This window comes from Lissotriton vulgaris, chromosome 9, assembly GCF_964263255.1.
Source record: "Lissotriton vulgaris chromosome 9, aLisVul1.2, whole genome shotgun sequence".
NCBI lineage: Eukaryota > Metazoa > Chordata > Amphibia > Caudata > Salamandridae > Lissotriton > Lissotriton vulgaris.
In genome coordinates, this window is record NC_141697.1 from 762,716,553 (window position 1) to 762,738,911 (window position 22,359).

The 22,359-nt window shown below is 42.4% G+C and overlaps 1 protein-coding gene across 1 annotated transcript in view; it reads right to left on the reverse strand.

Moving 5' to 3' along the window:
- Positions 1–3,412: 3,412 nt before the first annotated feature.
- LOC147692218 (ras-related protein Rab-1B) overlaps positions 3,413–22,359 on the reverse strand; it is a 183,588-nt gene continuing 164,641 nt past the window's right edge. Inside the window, exon 6 of the mRNA XM_086938491.1 lies at positions 3,413–9,099. Within this exon, the coding sequence (XP_086794617.1) occupies positions 8,905–9,099 (195 nt within the window). The 3' untranslated portion in view covers positions 3,413–8,904. The remainder of the gene's footprint in view (positions 9,100–22,359) is intronic.

Sequence of the window (22,359 nt, forward strand, 5' to 3'; positions counted from 1 at the left end):
GAACCACAACATGCGTTTGGTCTAGAAGTTTGCAAAAAATCTACAGGGCACTCCTAATAGGACAGAGAGAGACCCTCTATATTTATTAGTAATTCAACAACTTTTAATTGATATTCATTTTTGCAAGTAATCATAAATCTCATTTAAATCATGGACATTCTTTAAGAAATCAATTCTAAAACATTTCTTTCCGCACATCCATGTTTAATGAAAGCATAGAGAAATGTAAAACTTGCAGCAATAATGAAACTGTGCATGGTTTAGCAATTGCAAAGCAAGCTGCTCCATGTCTGGAGCATCGATTAGCTGGGTGTGTTCAATCTCAAGTCCCCAACTCTGAGGGAGAAGCAGACAAGAAAATCTGCATCACACTGGGTTCCGAGGAGATGGACTGCCTGTGACAGGACATACTCCTGAGAGCCTAGGATTTTGCCAGGAATACTAACGCCACTTTTGCTTCCACATCAATTGAACTGGCAGGTTTGGTAGAAGGGTTGTATTGACTTCATGAAAGGATTAGATGTTCAGTATCCGGAGAAGGTAGGATTGACATGGGCCAGTGCTTCCATCTTTCCTTTACCTCTTATGTTTTTGGGGAGATACTTATGGCGTCCTTGAACTCCTGCAGGTCATCACAGCATGAATACCAGACTCAATCATGTGGGCAGGTGAGTCAGGGGTTGAGCCACCTGATAAGACAGAGACTGCAGTAAAGACAACACACTGCAGTAGCTGTATGGTGCTGCAGGGTGCAAGTCTTCAGTGATTGGAGTGGGTGGAGACCTCGTCCAATGATTCAACCCTAAATTTGGTGCAGCGGCAGATTAGAATCTTCCCACCTATATGAGGAAGTACACTTGACTTGACAATGCAAAGTAGTATCCAGAGGTAGATAAATTCTGAGGTTCTCTGCTCCCAGACACCACAACATCCTTTGGCTTTAACAAGTAAAGTACAGAAATAAAAATGGTCTTGCAATCAGGTACTTTTATATTCCTCAGTGCTACTCTTACCATTTGTACAGAACCAGTAAGTGTCACTTTCCCTTGATGGATGAGAAGCTGTTCCTACATATTTCTTCAGAAATGTCTTATGGGTGATGAAATCCAAAATCTTATAGGTGAACCCTTACACTGTATGCAAGCTGGATGGTTCCAGAGACCTTGTACTAATGCTACGAAAGAACATGAGCGTATGTCAGGCTTAGGACCCAGAAAAGTAATATTTTGAAAGTCAGTGTTAACAGGGTGTGAGAGATTGCGATTTTACTTTAAGGGCTGTAAATTGAAATTACTCATGCTAGAGAAGTAAAATGTGAAATCCTCTGAAAAGCTCCAGGACTACGTGCAATGATTAGAATTGCAAAGCGACTTGGCCTCACACAAATTAGGCTTGTAAAGAAACCGAATGGAAACATTTGACTGCCTTCCATGGGCTTCTGTTACAGAAACACAGCCCATGTTCCAGAGCGAATATATGACAAGCTGCACAGTATTAGTACAGAGAAAAGCACTGGAGGAGATGGTATAAAGAGCACAAAGGATATGGGTCGGACAGACACAAATACTGGTTGTTAGAAGGACATCATGAAGAACCCCTTTCTGACTGCAGATCCAACAGCTTTTTCAGGTATTTGGGTATGCTTTCATAGCTTGGCACATAAACAGGGAATTCTAATAAGCATTTGGCCAGCCAATACAATGGCCAGAAGGCTGATAACGTAAGTAGATATTAGGCAGGGACTATACTAATCTAATGGAGAGAGCCGAAGTGTGTGATGTAAAATGGTTGAGGTATTTATGATATTCATATTTCTCAGTATTAGGACTGCTGAGATTACCGTGATAATTACCATCATTCTGAAAAATACAATTTTATTTTTTTGACAAACCGTGCAAGATAAATCACCTTTTATTGTATTAAATCACCTTTTATTGTATAATACCAACAACTTTGGGTTTCTAATGCTTCTCTATGTATATTCAATATTACCCTTGCAGGTCAGACATATTCCGAAAGAGTTGTCTGACACCTAACACTCCTTATGTAGATCAGCAGAAGGTATTGTGGTGAAGACTGAGGACGCCTGCCCATTCTCCTGTATTAACTCCCTAATAGGGAAACTTATTTGGACGTTTTAGTTCCCGGAGATGGCAGATTCATTAATATAAGACATTAAAGAACAATTTACTGTACAGGAATTTGTAGAAGGGTAAGTAAAAGCTACTAATGGTGATAGGAGAAAAGCCCCTAGCAGAATTTTACACAGAAAAAGTTGAAAGCAGTTATGTCTGTGTATTAACAAGGCAGTTCTAGCAGTACGAAATTCGGGCAGTATTTTGGGGCAAACAAAATCATTCTAGACTGTAAATTGTTTCGAAATATGTTCCTCTTAAATGTGGAAACTATGATATGCCAATCATCGGACTAACCAGCTTTTGGTGTTAGAGAACCGATGTTTTATTCCCGACAGCATAGATCCGACACCACCGAAAACTTCAATCCTTCTCTACTGGATCTAGATCCCACAGAATATAAACGTAACAGCAATTGGTATTGGATCACAACAGTTACTCTAGAATACCAGAGTGATTCATGGGGAAGCTATGCCTGGGCTTTTCTAAATTTCGTGCTTTAGAAGAGGGCAGCTCTAAAGTGAAAGTATTTATGTTTGCTATGTGTGTTCAATACATAAGATTTACTGAAGTATAAAGATGACAAAACGTGAATATCAACTTGAAGATTGTCGGGTTAACTAGACAGTTTAGTGAATATACTTGTCAAAAACTGGTGTCCCAATGAGTGGTTGCTTCCACACCGATCTGGGAGATCCAAAGTTATTGGAAATTTGTAGGGGGGAATGATGAAGTGGAAAGCGACAACATCCAACTTCTGGGAAATTCATAGCTTGTGATGTTAAGAAGCAGTTAGTCCATTTCTTTAGGAAAAGCTTGAAAATAATAATACATTTTTGATAAATGCCTAAAATTGTTGTTTATATTGTGTGAAAGATGAAAGCTGAGAGGGGTAAAAGGCCCTACTTAGACAGGTTCTGTATCTCTGCTAGAGGAAAGACCTCAGGAAGAGTTAAGGTTAGTAAAATAATTGTATTTAGGGGGCTAGATTGGACTGAAAGGAGGCTGCTGTCATGCTAAACTTCAAACCTTCCATTAGAAACACTAACTCAAGATAAAAGAGCAGCTCTTTCCCCAAGACATTTAGACGAGTTATCCAAGCTATTATGTACGTCGATTCCCAGGTGATCTCTCACCTCACTCGACTCCGAAGTACATGCAGTTTTGTCAAGTGATCCCGCTCATTCCCAGTCTCTGAACTCAAAATTGTTGTGCAAGTTGCATATGTACGCCAAAAATACTACAAACAGAGTAAAAGAGCTGCCTGCAAGCTCAGATGCTGGTGTTTATCTTTATTAAAGTTGCCAATACAGTTGTAGCAATAATGTACAGAAATACAAAATTAAGATGGCGAGAAAACAAATCAATTGTAGAAAAAGGCCAACTAAAAAGCAGCCCAAAAAATATAAAGAAGCCAAGATAGGCATCCTTCCAGCTCAAAAGTGAAAATATTCAGAGCATTAACAAAGCCCAGAACTACAATAAAATACATTTGTCGGTCTGCTGTAAAAGGAAATTTCCACTTTTGAACATGAAAGCAAACTTAAAGGGGGGTACAAAGTGCATTAAGCCGCTTCAAATGAGTTTAAGTGTTGGAATTAACTGACACAAAGCACCAGTAATCCATATAAGAAAGCGAAAATAAATGTCGAGACCCAAGCACGCTCAGTAGTTATGACAAAGTGATCAATTCAGGTAAGCTATATTTATCATAAAACATCACTTTCAGTCAAGATACCCAAGAGTGGATACCTCCCAATCCCAATAATTTAGATTAGATGACACATAACAGGGTTATGCAGACTAGTACTGCATCCCCAGCCGTTTACAATCGGCCACAACTTAAATGTACTGCGTTGGGCTACATAATGGCAAATGCACAGTGTATCTTTAAACCATGATATACATTCTTTATGGAAAAATATATCAGTCGCTAGAGATGTACAAAGTTAATACATTTTATGACCAAGCTAGCAAAACAGCAGCAGAGCTGAACAAAACAAAACGTGCTAATAGAAAGGTAATTCAAAATCCTACAACTAAGCTAAATAAGCAGGTTACTCTTATGCTAGAAAATTTAATATATTACTATTTACCCCATTAACAGCCCTCTATCCTTAACTTCACTCATGACACAAATAAACCTTTTGTGTTCATAAGTTGTTTATTCTTCATTAAAGGCAGCTTTGATTAGAATTGTGTAGCAGTGAAAGGCCCCCTCTACTCAGTCAAGGGTTTTGGAGTGCTGCTGAGACAGCTGTCAAAAGCTTTTAAACATGGTGTGGGAAAGTGCCTCTGAATGGATCTCTGCAAACAGAACGATAATGTTGCTGCAGCTCGGACGGTTCCATTCTACCACCAGTAGGTTGCTTTTTCCGTCACTCCAACATCCAGTCTGTTAATAAGGCAGCACAACTGCCTTGCCAACGTTTAGGGGCACCTTCAGTTTCATCAAAAGTCGGCCATTCCACGTAGAAGAATTTACCACACGTAGAGGGTTGGTGTAGTATCCTAGAATTTCAAAAATAGCAATGTGGTCTTAAGGTTTTCTTACCAAGTCCGTTAATTTCTCCTTTTCTGTCACTTCACATCCACATCCAGAATATTTGCAATGGAGTATCAACAAGCGGAGGAACTTATGTAGGTAGTCTTTTGGCAGTAAATAGAGTCACTGAAATATTCTATAAAAACTGGAATTGAACACGTTTGAGACAGATGTGCATACCAAGATGCTAATTTCCTACAACTCTTTTATTTGCCTCATCCTCAAGTGTACTATTGGATCAAAAAATGCTTGGAGAAAACTGCGTGTACTTCCTATTTTATTGGTACAACAATGACGATGCATAAACAAGTCTACCACACAAGAGATGAAAATAGATGCAACAGGACTTTAAGTTAGCTCTACTCAGCAGACGATACTTTTCAAGTGTATGTAATATTACAGTAGGTACCTCTCTCTCTCTCAATTTGTACCTCACTCTCCCATCTTTAACTCTTTTAACCCCAGAATTTCCAAACACACGTCATAGGATTACAGAAATCCTCAGCATGTCTGAAGGGAAAAGGGATGTAAAATCTAGAAATCGTTATCTATCAAGACACACTTTAAGACAGACATCAGAAGGGGCAAGGGCCATGCATCCTAATAGTAGCTCAGTCATGATAATGCTGTCTCGCAGCTCGTGGAGGCAACGGTCCCCTCTCTGGATGATCCAAGACTTAAGAATGAAGTGTCACTGACCACACAAGAATGAAAATCCAAATATGATTTCGGAAGGAGCAGAACTTTCTTATCCAACCAGAGCTTTTTCTGAGAAGGGAATCAGATTGGCAGTAAATTAACCAGGATGGAAGGAGGGATTTGAACAATACTGACACAGAACGGTTGCATTTTAGTAACCGAATATGAAAGACAGCAGGACTACACACTCACCTCCCGAGATGCAGGGTGCACTGATGGAAGCCCGACAAATGATCAAGCACACGTTTGAACCAGAACCATCATTAATTTGACCTCTTGCAGGGCCCTGACCAATGAATAATGCAGAAATGTGTGGATCATCACAACCTACCCAGCTAGCTTTACAACTGAAAATATTTATGGAAAAGAGTTCCTCTTTTTTGGTATCGTAAACAAAAAATGCATTATTAGCAATCACGTGCCTGAGCTGGTGCCAAGGAGTTCTATCTCAATTTGAAGCTAAAATCAAATTGTACTACCACAAATGTCAGGTTATACTGCTCTTAGGAAACACAATTCAGCTGTGCCTAAAGCAAAGTATAATAGCTTCAGTTTTTTGGTAAACATAAAACCGAAAATAGTATGCCTCCTCATACGAAGCTTATTGGTCAAAGAGCTACAGATGTAGGGAGGAGGCTCTACAGACCAAGAACCTCAGAACATTAACCCCAATTATTGTGCATTGAGATCAGTAATGTAAGACTTCACTTGGCACAAAGAATTCATGTTAGTTCAGACTCTCACACCCCCTACAGTTCACGTTGCAGGTCTCTTTCAGTTATCTAGATTCCGTACAAGAATCAATGCAGCGCTCAAGCAATGATTCTAAGCTGTTGTGGTGTCTGGGTGATTATAAACACACAAAGAACTACAACTAACAATCACCATAAATTTCCTCCTAATGCTTAATTTAACTTCTAGATATCTATGTATTTTGATGGAAGGATTCAGAATTACACATCACTCATTCAGGCACCCATACACTGGGGGATGGTGGACACGTGTTTGTCCAGTCCACTATTCAAGCCACCATCTTCACACTTTAGTATTAACAGCAGCACTGCACAACGTTCGCTCCATTCTTGCATTTGAACTATCTCGGGAAAAGAATAACTAGGTTGCATGGCCTATACTGAGAAGCAGATGCAGCGGTCTGAAACAGCTCTCCAACTCTGGCATTCAGGATCCATTTTGGCTACTTTTTTAAATTGTCCTTAATACATCTTGTTGTTTCTTCTAACAATGTTATCACCTGAAAGAAGAAAGATGTGATGCTCCTAAATCCCAAACAGCAAGACTTCACAGGACAGGTCCGGCATCACGAATGCCAAAATGTAAACTGAGTTTCTGACCACCAGCAACTATTAATCCCAAATCATTTTTTTACCTGCCTGATATACACTGACTCAAAGGTTTGTGCCATTCATTACACATCTGCTTTTGACCCTCACAGAAGAATAATCATGTTCATGGCAATGTAGATTTTGCCTCTACCGATGGCCACATTAAAAAAATGTCTGGATGGTGCGTTTTAGGTTCTAACTAAAGAGTTGCTTTAAGTGTAAATGAGTATGTTTGAAAGGATGAAGTGAGTCCAAAAGAAGAACATTTTAATTGGTCCATCATCCGAAACTTTAAAAAAGATCGCAGATCAGTTTCTGTATCCAATTGGATTTAATTTTTTGTTTAATAAAACAGCACTAGTGTTCCTACCAAACCTAAACAAACGTGGTAATGCAATCAATCCAAGGTGAGTGTTCTGTTTGGACATTGTGATTCCTATTGTAGGGTGTGATGACGTTCTTGGTTCAAGATGACTGGTACGGTTACAAGAACCATGGAAAAGTTGAAGTTGTAGCATTTCTTCAATTGCTAGGGGTACATCATTTCCTTTATCATAACATATCATATGTTAATAATCATATGGTGATAATATAGGAGTTGTTAGTAAACTAAATTGTAAAATAGTAAAAATGTGAAATGACAGTTGGATGTTTAATTAGAGAGTAGTAATCTTTGCTCAAGTGAGATTTTAAAAGCCTTAATGTCTTACTTTTACTAAGAAAATGCAGTTAATAGGTATTTGCGTTCCTTTCTGTATGAATGCTTCATGAGACCAAGAAAGTCTGGTCCCCAGTGCCAGTCTGCTCCGAAAGAATCAAGCAAGCTGATACTGGGTGTATATGTACCACAGCTATAGGAGGAGACACATGACAACTTGGTGGTTTTGTGTGGGGGTGTGGGTATACACTCCTGTTAGACATGTCTCTGTGCTCAAAGAGAACTTGAAAATCTGGTTACACTTGCTGTGTTGGATCTGTGAGACTAGCCTAAAACCATATCTAGTTGAAGTCTTCGAATTTCTACTGCTAGTGGCTGTGTGGATGTACTTCAAGAAGTTGAGTTCTCGGAGAGAATTAGCTCCACCTAGGGTGAAAAACCATAATTTGGAGCTTAGGATCCATTAATTTCCAACTCACGCACTAGTGAATACACAAGTATGGCTGCAGCAGTTCTGCTTTTATCAAATGAACTGCAGGTCACTCTCCCTATCTCTCGAGTAAGAAGTGCACTTGCCATTATACCCCTGTCATATTGAACTCAGTTGTGTTTCACCTCTCATAAGAGTGCATAGCAGTAGGACTAAAAAGTGCGAGACACGTGAGGAGGAACATGGAGCCCTACACATCTGGCTATCCTTCTCTCTTCATTGCCTACAGGACAGATCTACAGACCAGACACATACAAGGAACCACACTGATTATCTGCTGTTGCATAGCATTTTTTTAAATGCTATAAATCTGGAAAGGAAGATGAGGAGAGCAACAACTTCTTCCCCCACACCACTACATACAAAATATGACATGCCCAATCAGATGCCTAACACAGGTCCGGCAAGGTTACAGCAATATTTTAACTTGTCAAACAAATATAAAAAGCTCCAACCCCTTCCTCAGACACCCAAACATCAGTAGGAAATATGAATTCAGCACTATCCAATCTTACCTACCGACCAACCAAAATTTATTTACAGTTTAAAGAAAACATGGGAGAAAATGGCCAACCAGGCCTCACCATTAGAAAACAGACCTCCCAAACCCAGTAGCCCAGTGGCCACTGACGTATAGAAGCCCAATAGGCATGTTTCCTTCTTCATGATTTGTTTCTTCTCCTTGGTCAATCCTGCCGCCTGCCCAAAAACACAAGTTTAAATCAGTTGAAGTTTAAGGTGAGATTGAGGCCCACCAAGAGAGGGAGGAGGGAGACACAGAGGAGCATTGTATGGAATGGAAGGAAGGTTAATCACTTGGGACAGACTGGGTATTCAGTCAATATGCTCTTCCTGTCTGTCTGTGTGTGAGACACGCAGGTCCAGGGCTAACCCACTGAAGGGCAAACAAGAATGAATGGAGGATTCTTGGGGCTTGCACCGTGAACAGGAGAGCCTGGACAGGCTTGGAATTCTGTGCGTCTTCTCTCCTCCCCCAGCAGCAATCATGATCCTCCTCCACTGGATGGCTCTCCTCAGCAGCAGCCCCCACCAGATGACTTGACTGGTGTGCTGTCGATCTTCAGATTAGTACGATCGCCGCCAGCAGTGGCGCCCGGGCCCATGCGCTTCTTGATCTCTGCAGCCATTGTCATAAAGGCCTGCTCCACATTGGTGGCATTCTTGGCGCTGGTCTCCAAGAAGGGTATCCCAAGGGAGTCTGCAAATTCCTGCATGAGAAAGAGGAGAACAGAATCAGTCTGGGAGGATTGAACGTCTGCTCCTTCTAACAATTCTTCTCCAGAAATTGGCTTCCCAATAGTTCTTACATGCCAACTTAGAAAAGGACATGGACTAAGCTCCCCAGTGGGGAACAAAGTTTGGTGGTTTATAATCAACCTGCAGCAATTGCGGACGCTAACCTTTTGTATACAAAAATGCTCTTTTATGTTGCACAAACAGAAAATGTATTTGCTTGCTGATATTAAGGTGCCATCACTGTTAGACAGAATTTCTAAAGCAGACACCTTCTATCGTACACAGCTGGTATTACTCCAGAGCTAGCAGCTTTGCCATCAAGGCAACTAGCTCATCAGAATGTAAGGAAAGGTTACCTTCAGACACTGGTATTCTTGGACACTGCTCCCTTTCATTAACAACTGGTTGGGTATTGTCTGTGGAAACATACAGGACTAGAAAAGGCTACTTTAAAGGGAATGCTGTCCCTAAGTGTTCGAGGTGTCCCTGTACAAACAGTACTCTGCGAGCATGAGCTCCACGGCTCACCTACCTCTTGCTCCTAATTGCTACACGCTTTTACAGACATGCAGGGTTTTAGCATGGCATAGTCTCTAGCAGGACTGCTGAGTGGGTGTTGTATGAAGGGAGAGCAAGGTACAAAATACAGAAAAGCCATGAAAGTTTTTTTTCATACTCAGTCACTGTCCTCTTTTTCTGCCATGCTAATTTCTAATCTGCACTACTAGTCAGAGGAGATCCGATTTCCCATGCTAAAACAAGCATTTACAATGCAACGGTTTCGCCTTGGGAGAAGTTAGAGCTAATGGCATTGTAAATGACAAATTTTGTAAATATGTGTTGGTTTTGAAAACAGATAAATAAATGGCATTGTCATTTACATTGCCAATAGCTTAATCTCTCGCAAATGTGAGAACTATTGTACCCTACGGACGAGCTCAGCAGACAGCAATTACTACCACCCACACACACACCCAGAGCCACACACACACACCCAGAGCCAGCCACACACACCCAGAGCCAGCCACACACACCCAGAGCCAGCCACACACACCCAGAGCCAGCCACACACACAACCAGAGCAAGCCACGCACACAACCAGAGCAAGCCACACACACAACCAGAGCAAGCCACACACACAACCAGAGCAGTCACATACACACACACACTGGAGCAGTCACATACACACACACACTGGAGCAGTCACACACACACACACACACACACACACACACACACACACACACACACACTGAAGCAGTCATACACACACACACACTCTGGAGCAGTCACACACACACACACACACTCTGGAGCAGTCACATACACACACTCTGGAGCAGTCACATACACACACACCCTGGAGCAGTCACACACACACACACCCAGGAGCAGTCACCCACACACACACACACACACCCTGGAGCAGTCGCATGCACGCACACCTGGAGCAGTCACACACGCACACACACACACACACACACCCAGGAGCAGTCACACACACACACACACACACACACACACACACACACACACTGGAGCAGTCACACGCACCCACTCGGGATCCCTCATGTATAGACAGCGGGTGAGATCGTTGGTGTTTTCAAATATAGAACGGGCAAAATGGAAGACTTTACTAAGGTCTAGTGCTTATAGAAATAGTAGAAGTGCTATATAAAAAACATGAAAGTCGTGTGGTCACACAGGGGAGAAGGTGGACTGTGTGCATCGATGGGCTGGCGCTACCAGTACAGGATGAGCTACAGGACAAATTGCAGGCACCTAGTAAAGCGCACATCTAGAGAAGAACTTTAAATGAGTTTGCGACTTAGGGCGGATACTAAAAGGGAACGGGCGCCCGAGGGAAAATTCATGTGAGACGAGTACTTACACAGTGTTTATTTTACAAACGTTTTTCTCTAGATTACCAGTCTACCACCCTCTTTTCACAACTTTTCTTAAACAGTGCGAAGCGCCTAAACTTACAAATCTTGATAAAAGCCTGGCATGCAGGGGCCATATTACTCAGTCATGCTCAAAGGGCCCCTGCATCGCCTTAAGTGACATCATCGATTTGTCAAATAAATCCGGTGGATGAAACGCTCACTGTGACATCTTCGCGCAACCTGCAGCCCACAGACTTGAATCACAGCGAGACTGTCAGTCTATCATTCTTCTTCCAAAAGTGGACATGATCGTTCACTTCAGTAACAGCAACACTTTTGACATGCAGTGCTACGAAACTCCAGTTTTGTATTTCCAAACGCTACCCTACATTTTCTTAAAGCTTCACTAGGCGCCGGCACCGTAGAACACTGGTTATCCGCTTTTAAAAAACAAATACAATTCTTTACAACTACTCCCTCAATACGGCATGTGCCCCACGTCACGTGCACTGCGCGGGAATCGCCGTCACCCAATAATTGTTTAAGGGGCAAGGCTTTACTCAATTTTACTCGAAAAGCAGGGATGGATAATGAAGGGAAAGTCCTCTGGAATGAGACTACTCTGCAAGTAGTAAGAAACCACAAACTTCTATCGACGCTCCGCGGTGAATCCCACCACGCTGCAGAAATGACATCAGGGGAGCTAGGGAGGGAGGCACACGGACAGCGGGAGGCACACGGACAGCGGGAGGGGGCGGGAACGGGGAGAAGCACACGGACAGGGGGGCGGGGGGGGGGGGGGAACGGACAGCAGGGGGGGGGGTCGGCAAGGCTTCCTCCGTTGGAGGGGGGTGCGGGAACACACGGAAAGCACTCACCTGGACTTCCTCCGGTGGCGGAATGACGAAAAGCAACCTCGACAAAAACAAAAATAAACCCCGCCCACGGTCGCGATGACGACATCGCAGAGGCGGAGAGCGAAAAAATCTCGGGAACGCCCACGAATCTGGTACGGCCATGACGGACAGATCTCTGTTCCAATGGCTAGCCTCCATTTATGGAGCTAGCCAATGGAAGCAGAGGCGGGACTAAGCCCCACACTGTAGGGACATAAGATTTCACCTGGGCAGAGCTAGGAGCTCCGGCCCCAGGCGAAACCTAAAAAGGGGAAGAAAAGCAGGATAGAAGGCTCCATGAAAATATATATACGGAGCACGTGAAGTAGCACAATTGCCCAAACAGTGTCTACAATGGATGCAGAAAACATTTACCTGTGACAATAGCCTTGACCTTTCCAATTATTCTAGACTGGGGTCACCAACCTTTTCTGTAATAAGAGCTACTTTTGTTGAATTAAAATCAGCCCGGGTTATGAATAATATTAGTATTTTGATATTGAACACAACAGTTAAGATGACATTAGTGGCCACAATATGGAAGATACAATCAGGGGTCATCTCAGTTCCCTCAGTTAGGTTTGCCAGCAGTAATGTTAAACTCTGTCCTTTTGTAGAGCCTCTATATGGTGATAAATAACACAATTATCTGCAATGCTCTGGCACCAAGATAAAAATGCATCTCCCAAATGTCACATGGTTTTTCACTCAGAGATCAGGTTTAAATATATTTTGGTAATTTTGCCATTTTTCAATAAACATCAGCTCATTAATGCACTCTCAATTTTGGTACACATATATCAATTCAACCAAACAAAAGCTCCAAAATGTAGTAGGCTGGGTAGCACACAGGAGAGCTACTTTGAAGATGGTAGCTGGAGAGTTATTGGTTGCTCACGAGCTACTCGTTGGAGAAGCCTGTTCTAGAATCATATGCTCCGTATTAGTCCACTACCTCGTGGGTGCGGGTAGAAAAATATTCAAAAGCAATGTGTTTGCCTTACGAACGCAGCCGACCTTAAGCCACAATACAATACCCATCTTCAAGTTATATTTTCCTTGATGGTTGTATGCGAGTGTAAGATCTCCTAATAACTGAAGAATTGATGTGTATGCAGTACTATTCACCAGGGAAACAGGAAAGCCTCATGTGAATCTAAAATAGTCTCACTTTCAGACCTAATATTACAGCTAAGAAGCAATTTTTCTTTTGCAGCATGGAGCCCATTCTAGAATTGCATGCTGTGCATCAACCGTAAAGCTGTGCCCCACCTAGGTTGGCGTGTGATGTCTTAGTATTTGCAAAGAAATATTGTAATCCTGCCTTCCCCCACTATTCCTTCTAGTGTTTCCTCTACATCGCTGCAACAATGTTTAGTAATAGCGTGCATAGATTATCAGTTACTGAAACATTTCGACTACAAGGAAGTAAGTTCTTTTTAGGTCTCGGGGAGAGTGAAGAGGGGTCTTCAGATCCAAATACACAAAAACTGCCATCTTATATCTATCAGGAGAGATGCACGTGTCACATGGAGGGCATGACCCCCACCCCTTATTCTGTGAACCTACAAGGTTGTAAGAATGTGCAGAGAAACTGTAGTGCAAGGTTAGAGTTAATAGATGTTAATATTAGCGTTGGTTAGGGGATGTGTGAATTTATTACCAAGCATGGTATTAATACATTGCATATTTTCATTCCTTAATTGAATACAGAATGAGGAGAGAAATTTCATGTACAATAACAATAATTTATTCTGTAATTCTTCAATATGTAGAATAGTTTATGGATTATGGATTATGGATAGAATAGTTTATGAATGGTGTAATCTGCAACAGTTTAAAATGGCAATAAATAGAAGTAAAAAAAAATGCAGAAGCGTCAGCCAACAAGTGTTTTGCCCCTTAATGGCACGCAGGCCTGAGGCTTTTTCAAGGCGTAGAGGGTTGTGAGAAGGGGGAATCACTCTCACTGCCAATCCAGATCTTCCAGTATGCTAAAAAAATCCTTTGTATCCCTAGTATATGAGGAAAGACCTATGGATGTAGCGGAGTATCAATATATTCACCTACATGGGAAGAAATTCAGTTGATTCCACTTATGATTGGGCATCCTGGTGGTGGAAACCTCGTTTATGTATTTTTGGTAGGAGATAAAATGTTGCCATGGCTGCATGTTCAATATGTAGTGCGGTTTCTCTACAAAGGTAAGCAGTTATTGATTATACGACTCCTCTGGTTTATTTTTAAGTTCGGAATTCATTTCTTTGGTGGGATTATGTGAAACTGCAACAAGTAGGTTCTCCCAGTTGACTTTTGCTTTTATTATGTAGTACCATGTGTAAAATGACAATGTTGCCTCCTTTATCTGCTTTCTCTATTATGATATACGGGTTGTTCTGGAGGTCATGACGGCCTGTTTCTCATCACCTAAGCTGTTCCTGGGTAGGAATTTGCCTTTTTTGTGGAGCTGCAGAGGAGCATTGGAGAGAACACAACAGGAAAAAAGCAGAAAAAAGGGTATGGAAAAAGGAAAGTAGAGCAGTTAAGTCTGCATTTAGTTGTTTTATTTAACACGAAGGACCCTACCACTGCTGGGTCCGAGGAAGAGGATTCACCTAAAGGCAAGGAACCATTGTTTGTGTTCTCCCTATCAATATAACTTCCACCACAGAAACGAACAGGTACCTAGGTTTACTAGCCCAGCCTCTTACGGGGGCCTTATGATATAGATGTTCCTTCTCCAGACCCCCCAGGATATAGCGGCATGGATTAGCAAATTTAGCGGCACAAAAATGGAAATTTAGCGGCACAAATATGGAAATTTAGCGGCAATTTAGCGGCATTTTATTTGGCGGTTTTTCCTACAACAAACACAGATATCTGTGTGTGTTGGTCCCTGGTGTGTCTGTGGTCTGTGTGTGTTAGTCTCTGGTGTGTTTGTGGTCTGTGTGTGTTGGTCCCTGGTGTGTTTTATGGTCTGTGTGTTGTTCCCAGTGTGTTTATGGTCTGTGTGTGCTGGGCTCCAGTGTGTTTGTGGTCTGTGTATGTTGGTCCCTGGTGTGTTTGTGGTCTGTGTGTGTTAGTCGCTGGTGTGTTTGTGGTCTGTGTGTGATAATTACGGGTGTGGAGTTTCTATCCTGCACTTCCTAACGAGGGCTTCAGATGGCACCTGAGATTGTTGGGTTGATGCTTTGTGATCACTTTGGCAAATTGTTTTAGCTTGGCAAATGTACGAACCATGTTTCACTTTCTCCAGGTAAATACAAATAATATTGCTAGCATGCAATGCAGGTTTTTATTTATGCAAGTAATTACAGATGCCAAGTGGAAATCGTCATATTTACTATGTGATGTCATCTGGAACAGACATATTTTGCGGGTATTCCAGTGTACTTGCAGGAGTAAAGAAGGGAATTACTTCCTTTAGAAGCGGTCATCGAAAATGCTCTAAAAGGATGTGAAAAAAGAATTAGCATGTATCACACCATTAAACATATTGTCCCTGGCGCCAACCCAGAAGAAAGAACTGAAGCATATTTTCAATAATAACAAAATGGTGCCAACGGCCTAATCTGCATCCTTTTAAGTACTGTTTGGCGTTATTACAGTGCTACGGCCCCAAAGTGCGCCAGAAATTACACACCAGGCACATGGCGCCCCCTGCTGATCTCCAGCGGCAGTGAAAGTGTCATTTTCCCAGGCTTCTAAGTCTGTCTCGCCTCCGCAGTGCAGAAATCTAAACCAGCTATTCCAGACTTTTCAGTGTTCAATATGAGTAAAGAATGATTGAGATTTGCATAGATATTCCAAAATGCAAAACGTACGAATTTCCTGCACATATTGTGACAAAAGCAAAACTGTGCAGAAATCTAAACCAGGTACAAAAGACGAGCAAACTATCCTCCGCAGACAGCAAGACTCTAATGCCTGTGGTCAGCGAGTTTTTTTTATGGACAAAGGCGGGGTTTTAGGTTTTCGCATCTGCAGGAATCGGGATATTTTTGTGGCGCTGTGTTTTCCATTTCTTTAGCTTTCAGACTTTAATCTGCTTTCACTTCACTGGCGCATGGAAACCACCACAGCTTCTATTTATCCACCGACCGACCACTATATACACGGAGTGGAAAGTTGATTGAGCAACTCGGCCCTCTCCCCTCGATCATGGGATCAGCTGAGAGCACCGCTGGAGGGTCCCACAGAGCGGCCCCTCCCCAGATGGCTCTTTCCACTAGGGCCCTCACCCCTCCGCAGCCGGCCCCGCCCCTTTGAAAGGGGTCTGGATGTCTAGATTTCGCGGGCACTTTTGTAGAAATCCCGCCATTTTTACAAAAGTGTCGATTTCGCGGGCACTTGTGTAAAAATCGCGGCATTTTCACAAAAGTGCCGATTTCGCGGCAAATCGCGAAATCGCGATATCCTGGAGGGTCTGCTTCTCCGAGGAAAAACTCTAGCTACTCTGTCATCCAATATTTATGAACCCACACAATTGTGCGAGAGAATTTACAGGATGACCACACACACCATCCAGGTGTCAGGCTTCATCATCAGCCATCCCACGTTCGCCAAAGAATCCTGTAATGGCCAACGAGCCCATACTAGGGCTGTGGTTCAAACATTTTTTTTTTTTTTTGTTATTCAAAAACAATGGTCTCAGACAATTATTTCTACTCAAGATAAATCAAGTGAATATTTATACCCTTCTCTTAGTTGTGGGGCATGTCCAATAGAACAGCCCAAGCACATTCAATGATTACTTGTATACAATCAAACAAAGAGCAACAGCAATAGTTATAAATCCAGGGCAATTTTAATTCATTGCAGTCATGGCTATCTCAATGTATAAAAAGAATTTTGGTTGCCCAAAAGAAGAATGCGCAGAAAATTGAAATGTAGAGTGCTAGAATAGAGAAGTAGAAAAAGAAAATAGAGTAAAAAGTTTTTCAATTTTTATATACATGCAATAGATTCGCACAATATACAATTTACAGATGGCCTGGCGTGTAATAAATTCTCGACACTTTCTTATGTAGACATTGCTTCCAAATTTATATTGCACAAAAAGGTGTGTAACACCATCCAGGACAAAAATTATACAGCGTCGACGTTTCGACTCGTCTTGAGGCCTTATGGCAGATTAGACATTGGCCATGCGAGTCTTCATCAGGACTATTAATGTGGGCAGCCAGAAGAGCAGCACAAGCCCTAATGGAGGTAGGAGACAAGGAGGTAATGTTTTCACTCTTGTTCACAGAGTTAGGGAATTAATATCTTGTTCATAAGGCGGGCCTGAGTGGTTTGTTAAATCAGGTGTTGCAGGCTCTAAGTCTCTGCCTCTTCAGTTCTCATGGAGATTAATTTGATCCCGTTCTCTAGCCACCAGACAGCCCCTTCAATCGGCCAGCTGGAGGATTAAATCGCAGTCGCTAGGGTGATTTGAATCTGCCCTTCGGCTAATTGGCACTTGGTGAAGAATTTAGACGAAAGTCTTAGAGATCCACCATTGTTTGCATTTAAAAGAGAGAACAGTGTTGCAAACCATTTGGTGAGAGCGGCTATGCCAATGCAAACCCAACCATCCCTTCGCCAGATGATGGGATTGGCCCCCATACTGGGGCACCACAAATGTGGTACATGCCTCTGTTGCGAAACCACCATACAGGGCAATGTTTTCCAGCATAAGGGTATCTCTTGGAAGCACGAGGTATTTAGTAACTGTAAATCCAAATTTGTAGTCTATGGGATTAAGTGCCCGTGCGACCGCTTGTACATTGGCAAAAGCGAGCAAGAAGTGCGCCAACGCATATCGCAACATAAGTCCAGACTGAAAAGAAACGTTGAGAATGCTCCGTTGGTAAACCACTGGACTAGGATGCGACACGGGCTCAATGAGTTTAAATGGACAGTCATCTCCAGGATAGAAAAAGATCCACGGGGGGGGGCGACTTGAGCCTCAAACTATCCAAAAGGGAGGCACTTTTGATTGTTAAGTTTGACAATACTGTGTCAGGCTTGAATGAATTATCAGAGATATTCAAACTATGACCACTGTAAGTGGACGTGCCACATTTTATGGCACATAGGGATAGAGCTATTCCATTTACTTGACACGCGCGTTCCTCCTTCTGTTTACTTTATTCACACTGATCCTTTGAAGTTTTGAGTTTGTTCTGGTATAAGTGATCTATTATGTATCTCACTCGAGCCCAGTGCCTTGAATTGGAAGTCATTCTTGTGGATTTTCCCATTTTAGAGTTAATGGTTCGGTATTGCGCATGCTCCAGTGACTAGCATTGGGAGTCTCCTCTCTATAGCGCCGACAACCAGAATCCCTCCCTCCCTCCCTCCCCTCCTCCGTCTTATAGACCTATCAGGTCAGTTCGCAGCCCTAGGACCGCCCCAAATTACGAGGAACCACTGTAATCTACTCGTTATAAAGGAAGATTTCCACACAGCAGGATAACGCGCCTGCGTGAGAAGCTAGTGCTAAGTGAGACGCTGACGGACCCAAGCCTGCTGGTAAGAATTGCTGCCAGGGGACCCCCTGTTTGAAGCTTTGCCTTGGCCCCCCTCATGTTGTTGTGATGTCCCCAGTTCTGGCTCCTATCTAGCAGAATTGCGACTAATAGCGCCCTTACATATCTTCTTTTCTCAGCACTCGCGAAGGAGCATGAATGTGCTGACGCTGCCCAACCTGGTACCGCTACGGCGATAATTCCCGTTTAAATTCCGATGCCAAACCCCTTTTAAAGGTGATGCAAGCACGGGACCGTGTATTTGATTTAATTTTTTACATCATTTTGGGGCCCCACGCTATTGGCTCTTTAATTGGGCACCAATCTTTCCCTTCTCTCCCCATTGCAGAAAAACATCGCCTAGTTACCCAGCGCAGCATACGGTCCGTAAAGACTAATGCCAGATACATTCTGCTGCTGGATTTGTTCCACAAGAGGTATTTCAATTCATTTATTTATTTTTTCACCCAGCAAGTTCGAACCCTGTTTAGTGTCATAGGCTAATTGGCCTCACATTAAGGATCTTTTTTACTCCATTCCTCCGTGTAGGTTCATCCATTGTTCGTCGCGCGCCACCAGCAGATTACCTCGAGCCACTTACGTTCACACTTTTTGCCTCATAGTGGTAAGGTTTACACTTAGATCCGCTATGTTAATTACTTGGGTTCCACCCCAGACGCCAGAGTCAACCTTCTCAATTCTTTATTTCCAGGCTTTGTAATCCCAGAGAAGCCTATCCTTACCTGACCCCCCTGTGATTAATTTTTCGTCTATTGGGTGGTAAGTATTTGGTAAAATCCAGTGTCAATTTAGGTACTGTTTCTATCCCCAGGAATCCAAATTTAGACAAGTGGGTCGCAAACCCTTCTAGCACTGTATTCCATCTGGTTCCTAGTAGGGTTCACTGTAGAATATACTTCTACATAGTTAGAATCATAGTTTAGTGCCAATCTATGACAGGTGTATTGCAATTGAGTGAGACTCCTGATGTGTCCTTAGAATTAACCACTCTTCACACGTTAGTAATACTTCATTTTCTCTGTTCTAAAATTCTCTTTTATGTTTTTTCTCTCTCCACTTTTGCAGTGTTTGAGGCCCTGATGAGAATCCCTCACGAATAGAAGGGGATTTGAAACGCGTAGGCCATGTCTTAACTGGTCTGCTTGAGCATCTAGGAGTTATTACTATTCCCGGATTCCTTATTATTTCCTGTACATTACCTATCATTCTATTAATTTCTAATGAATGGTGCAAAACTTCTGCAGATCCAGTTTGTATTTCCTTTTCATTGTAGTATCAGTAATGTAAATGTAAATGTAAATGTAAATGTGGGATACTTGTATAGCGCACAGTTACTCTACCCGAGTGTCCCGGCGCTGTAGACCGCTGGGGAACCCGTCCTGGTTTTCCCTGTGAGATGGTCCCTTTTCTGGGTATCTCCAGGGTGAAACCAGGCATCCCTGGCGTCTGTGGGGGGCCGTTGTGGAGATGAGGCAAGCTAATGCCCAGAGTTGCCGAGTGTGCTCCCCGGTCGGAGTAGGCACCGATGCGAGAATTATCAGTCCGCTGACCCTGGTCCAAGACCCTGCCGCGTCGGGAATCGAACCCTGGTCCCGGGCCGTTCTCTGCACTCGGGTCTGCCGCCTCTAACCAGTGAGCCACACCTCTCCACTGAGGTATGTGTGATGTTATTGAGGTATGAATGCGTTGAATGCTTTTGACTGTGACATGATTGAGGTTTTGGGATGATTGAAGTTTCTATTGAATGTAGTTTGATGTGTTCTTGATTTTTCTAATGCTTCTCTTTTTTATGAAAAGATAAATTATGTAATGACTGTTGAATTTCTTTAAAATAAAACTGCGACTAAGTAGCAATACCCTATCTTGAATTATTTTTCTTGATGTGGATGATGAGTTTAACCATGGAAATAATGTTATCAGTATTGGCACTTCCCTTTGTTATTTGACATGTAGGCTCAGCCTTGCTGATTAGAGCCAACCCCATTTTGTTTTACACTACATTCAGAACAGCTTAACATTGATTATCCATTTTTGGCTAATTCAAGCCTTCATTCTGCCAAGCAATACTCAGTTATAGGTTACATTTTCAGAAAATGGAACATATAAAAACAGCAGAAAGCCCAAACTGTTGAACATTCTCCAGCCCAATAGTAGCAAAACAAAGGTTTGAAGAAACATGAATAAAACTATTTATTTTAGTCTGTGAATCTTGTTTTATGTAGTTGCTGTGCAGCATCAATATTTTATGTGGAATTTACTGTCTAATAAGCCTGTTCCTTTCATTGTAGGAAACAAAATTAGTAACATCGACTTGGTGGTTGCTTAGTGGACTAAAGCATAATATAACATACTCACATTGAGCTCTGAGGTTGCAGCTTTAATCAGTGGCTATTCGTAATCAGCAATATATAGCTAGCATTCTTGCAGCAACAGGAAAAATCAAACCACTGATCTCAGAGGTTTCAACCATTCCATCAGGGTAAGTCTAATAATTTTCCCATTAATTCTCTTACATGGTATGTCCCTTCGCCACATCCATTCTATGTGTACACTTCTCTGGCTAGAAAGTGACCATCTCTTTTGAATAATAGAAACATGACGTAGTAGGAGACAGAAAGCACAGAATAGACTAGCAAGAAATGTGAAGTAGAGTGAGAAAAAACTGTAGCTATATTGATGAGGTAGGAGGAGAAGTAAGGTTAAGAGAATGGTGAGGTAGCAACAAAAAAAAAAAAAAGAGGGACAGCAAAAAAGAGGAAGAGGTAGGCATAGAAGGAGGCATAGAGGTAGGTGAGGATTTAGAGTGCGGTAGAGAGAGCAAGAGATAGAAGGAAAAGTGGAGCGAGGGGTCGGGTACACGAGTGGCACAGAGATAACGGTAAAAAGAGGTGATGTGGAGGGAGGTAGACAGGCAGAGAAGTCAGGTAGTGAAAGAAGTATGAAGAGGTGCACATTCGATTGAGTGATGGGGTAGAGGGAGGGCGAAAAGATAAGTGAGGTATACAATGTAATGGCTAGTAAATAGAGTTGAGAGGAAGAAAATGGTAGAGGGGAGTTGAAGGGTTGAAAGACGTGTAGGGAGAAAAAAAGGAAGGCAGAGAAAAAAGTGAAGTTGTTACAAAGGTAATAAGCAAAGGTAGCGAGAACGGTGTGATAGGGTGGTGATGTAAAAGTGAGGTAGAGACAGGTGATTTAAAGAGGTGCATAAAGAGAGAACGGAGTTAAAGAGCACAATTCGAACAAGAGAAAAAGGTACGGAGATATCAGAGCAGGCAATTGAAGAAAAATAGTTAGAGAAAGATGGGTAGGTAGCAAGAAAGGAGTATGGCAGTGGGAGAGGCGAGATAAGAGAAACAAAGGTAGAAGGAGAGAGGAGACGAGGTGGAGAGATGAGGTAGCAAATGAATGATGGAGAAAGAAGATTCAGTGAGAAGGATAGGAGGTTGAAAGGTATAACGTTCCTAGCTGATGTGCTGGAAAGTAAGAGTCTATTAAGAACACACAAGCAATGCTGATGTATTTCTTTTATGTCTATCATGTATTTCTATGGTATGGTCTGTAAAACATGACCAACAGAATGGATTATGTTACTTACCCAGTAAGTGGAAGAGGTGTGGCGCAGTGGCCAGGGTGCCCGACTCTGGACTACGGGGTTCACGGTTCGATCCCCAGTACAGGTGACAGGTTAGCCCAGCATCATGTGACTCTGGGCATTAGCTCACTTAATCTTCCCAAGGGCCCCCAGAGCCGGAACACCTCTCCGGAGGTAGCTGTGCACTTTACAAATGCTGGTATTTCATTATTTCATTTAATCTGTTCTTGGCATGTAGAGCTGTAGATTAACATGCTTTGCATACTCCTGTCATCTTGTTTTGGGTCTGGATGTTTGTAAGTTATTTTTCTTAGAAGAACTCTTT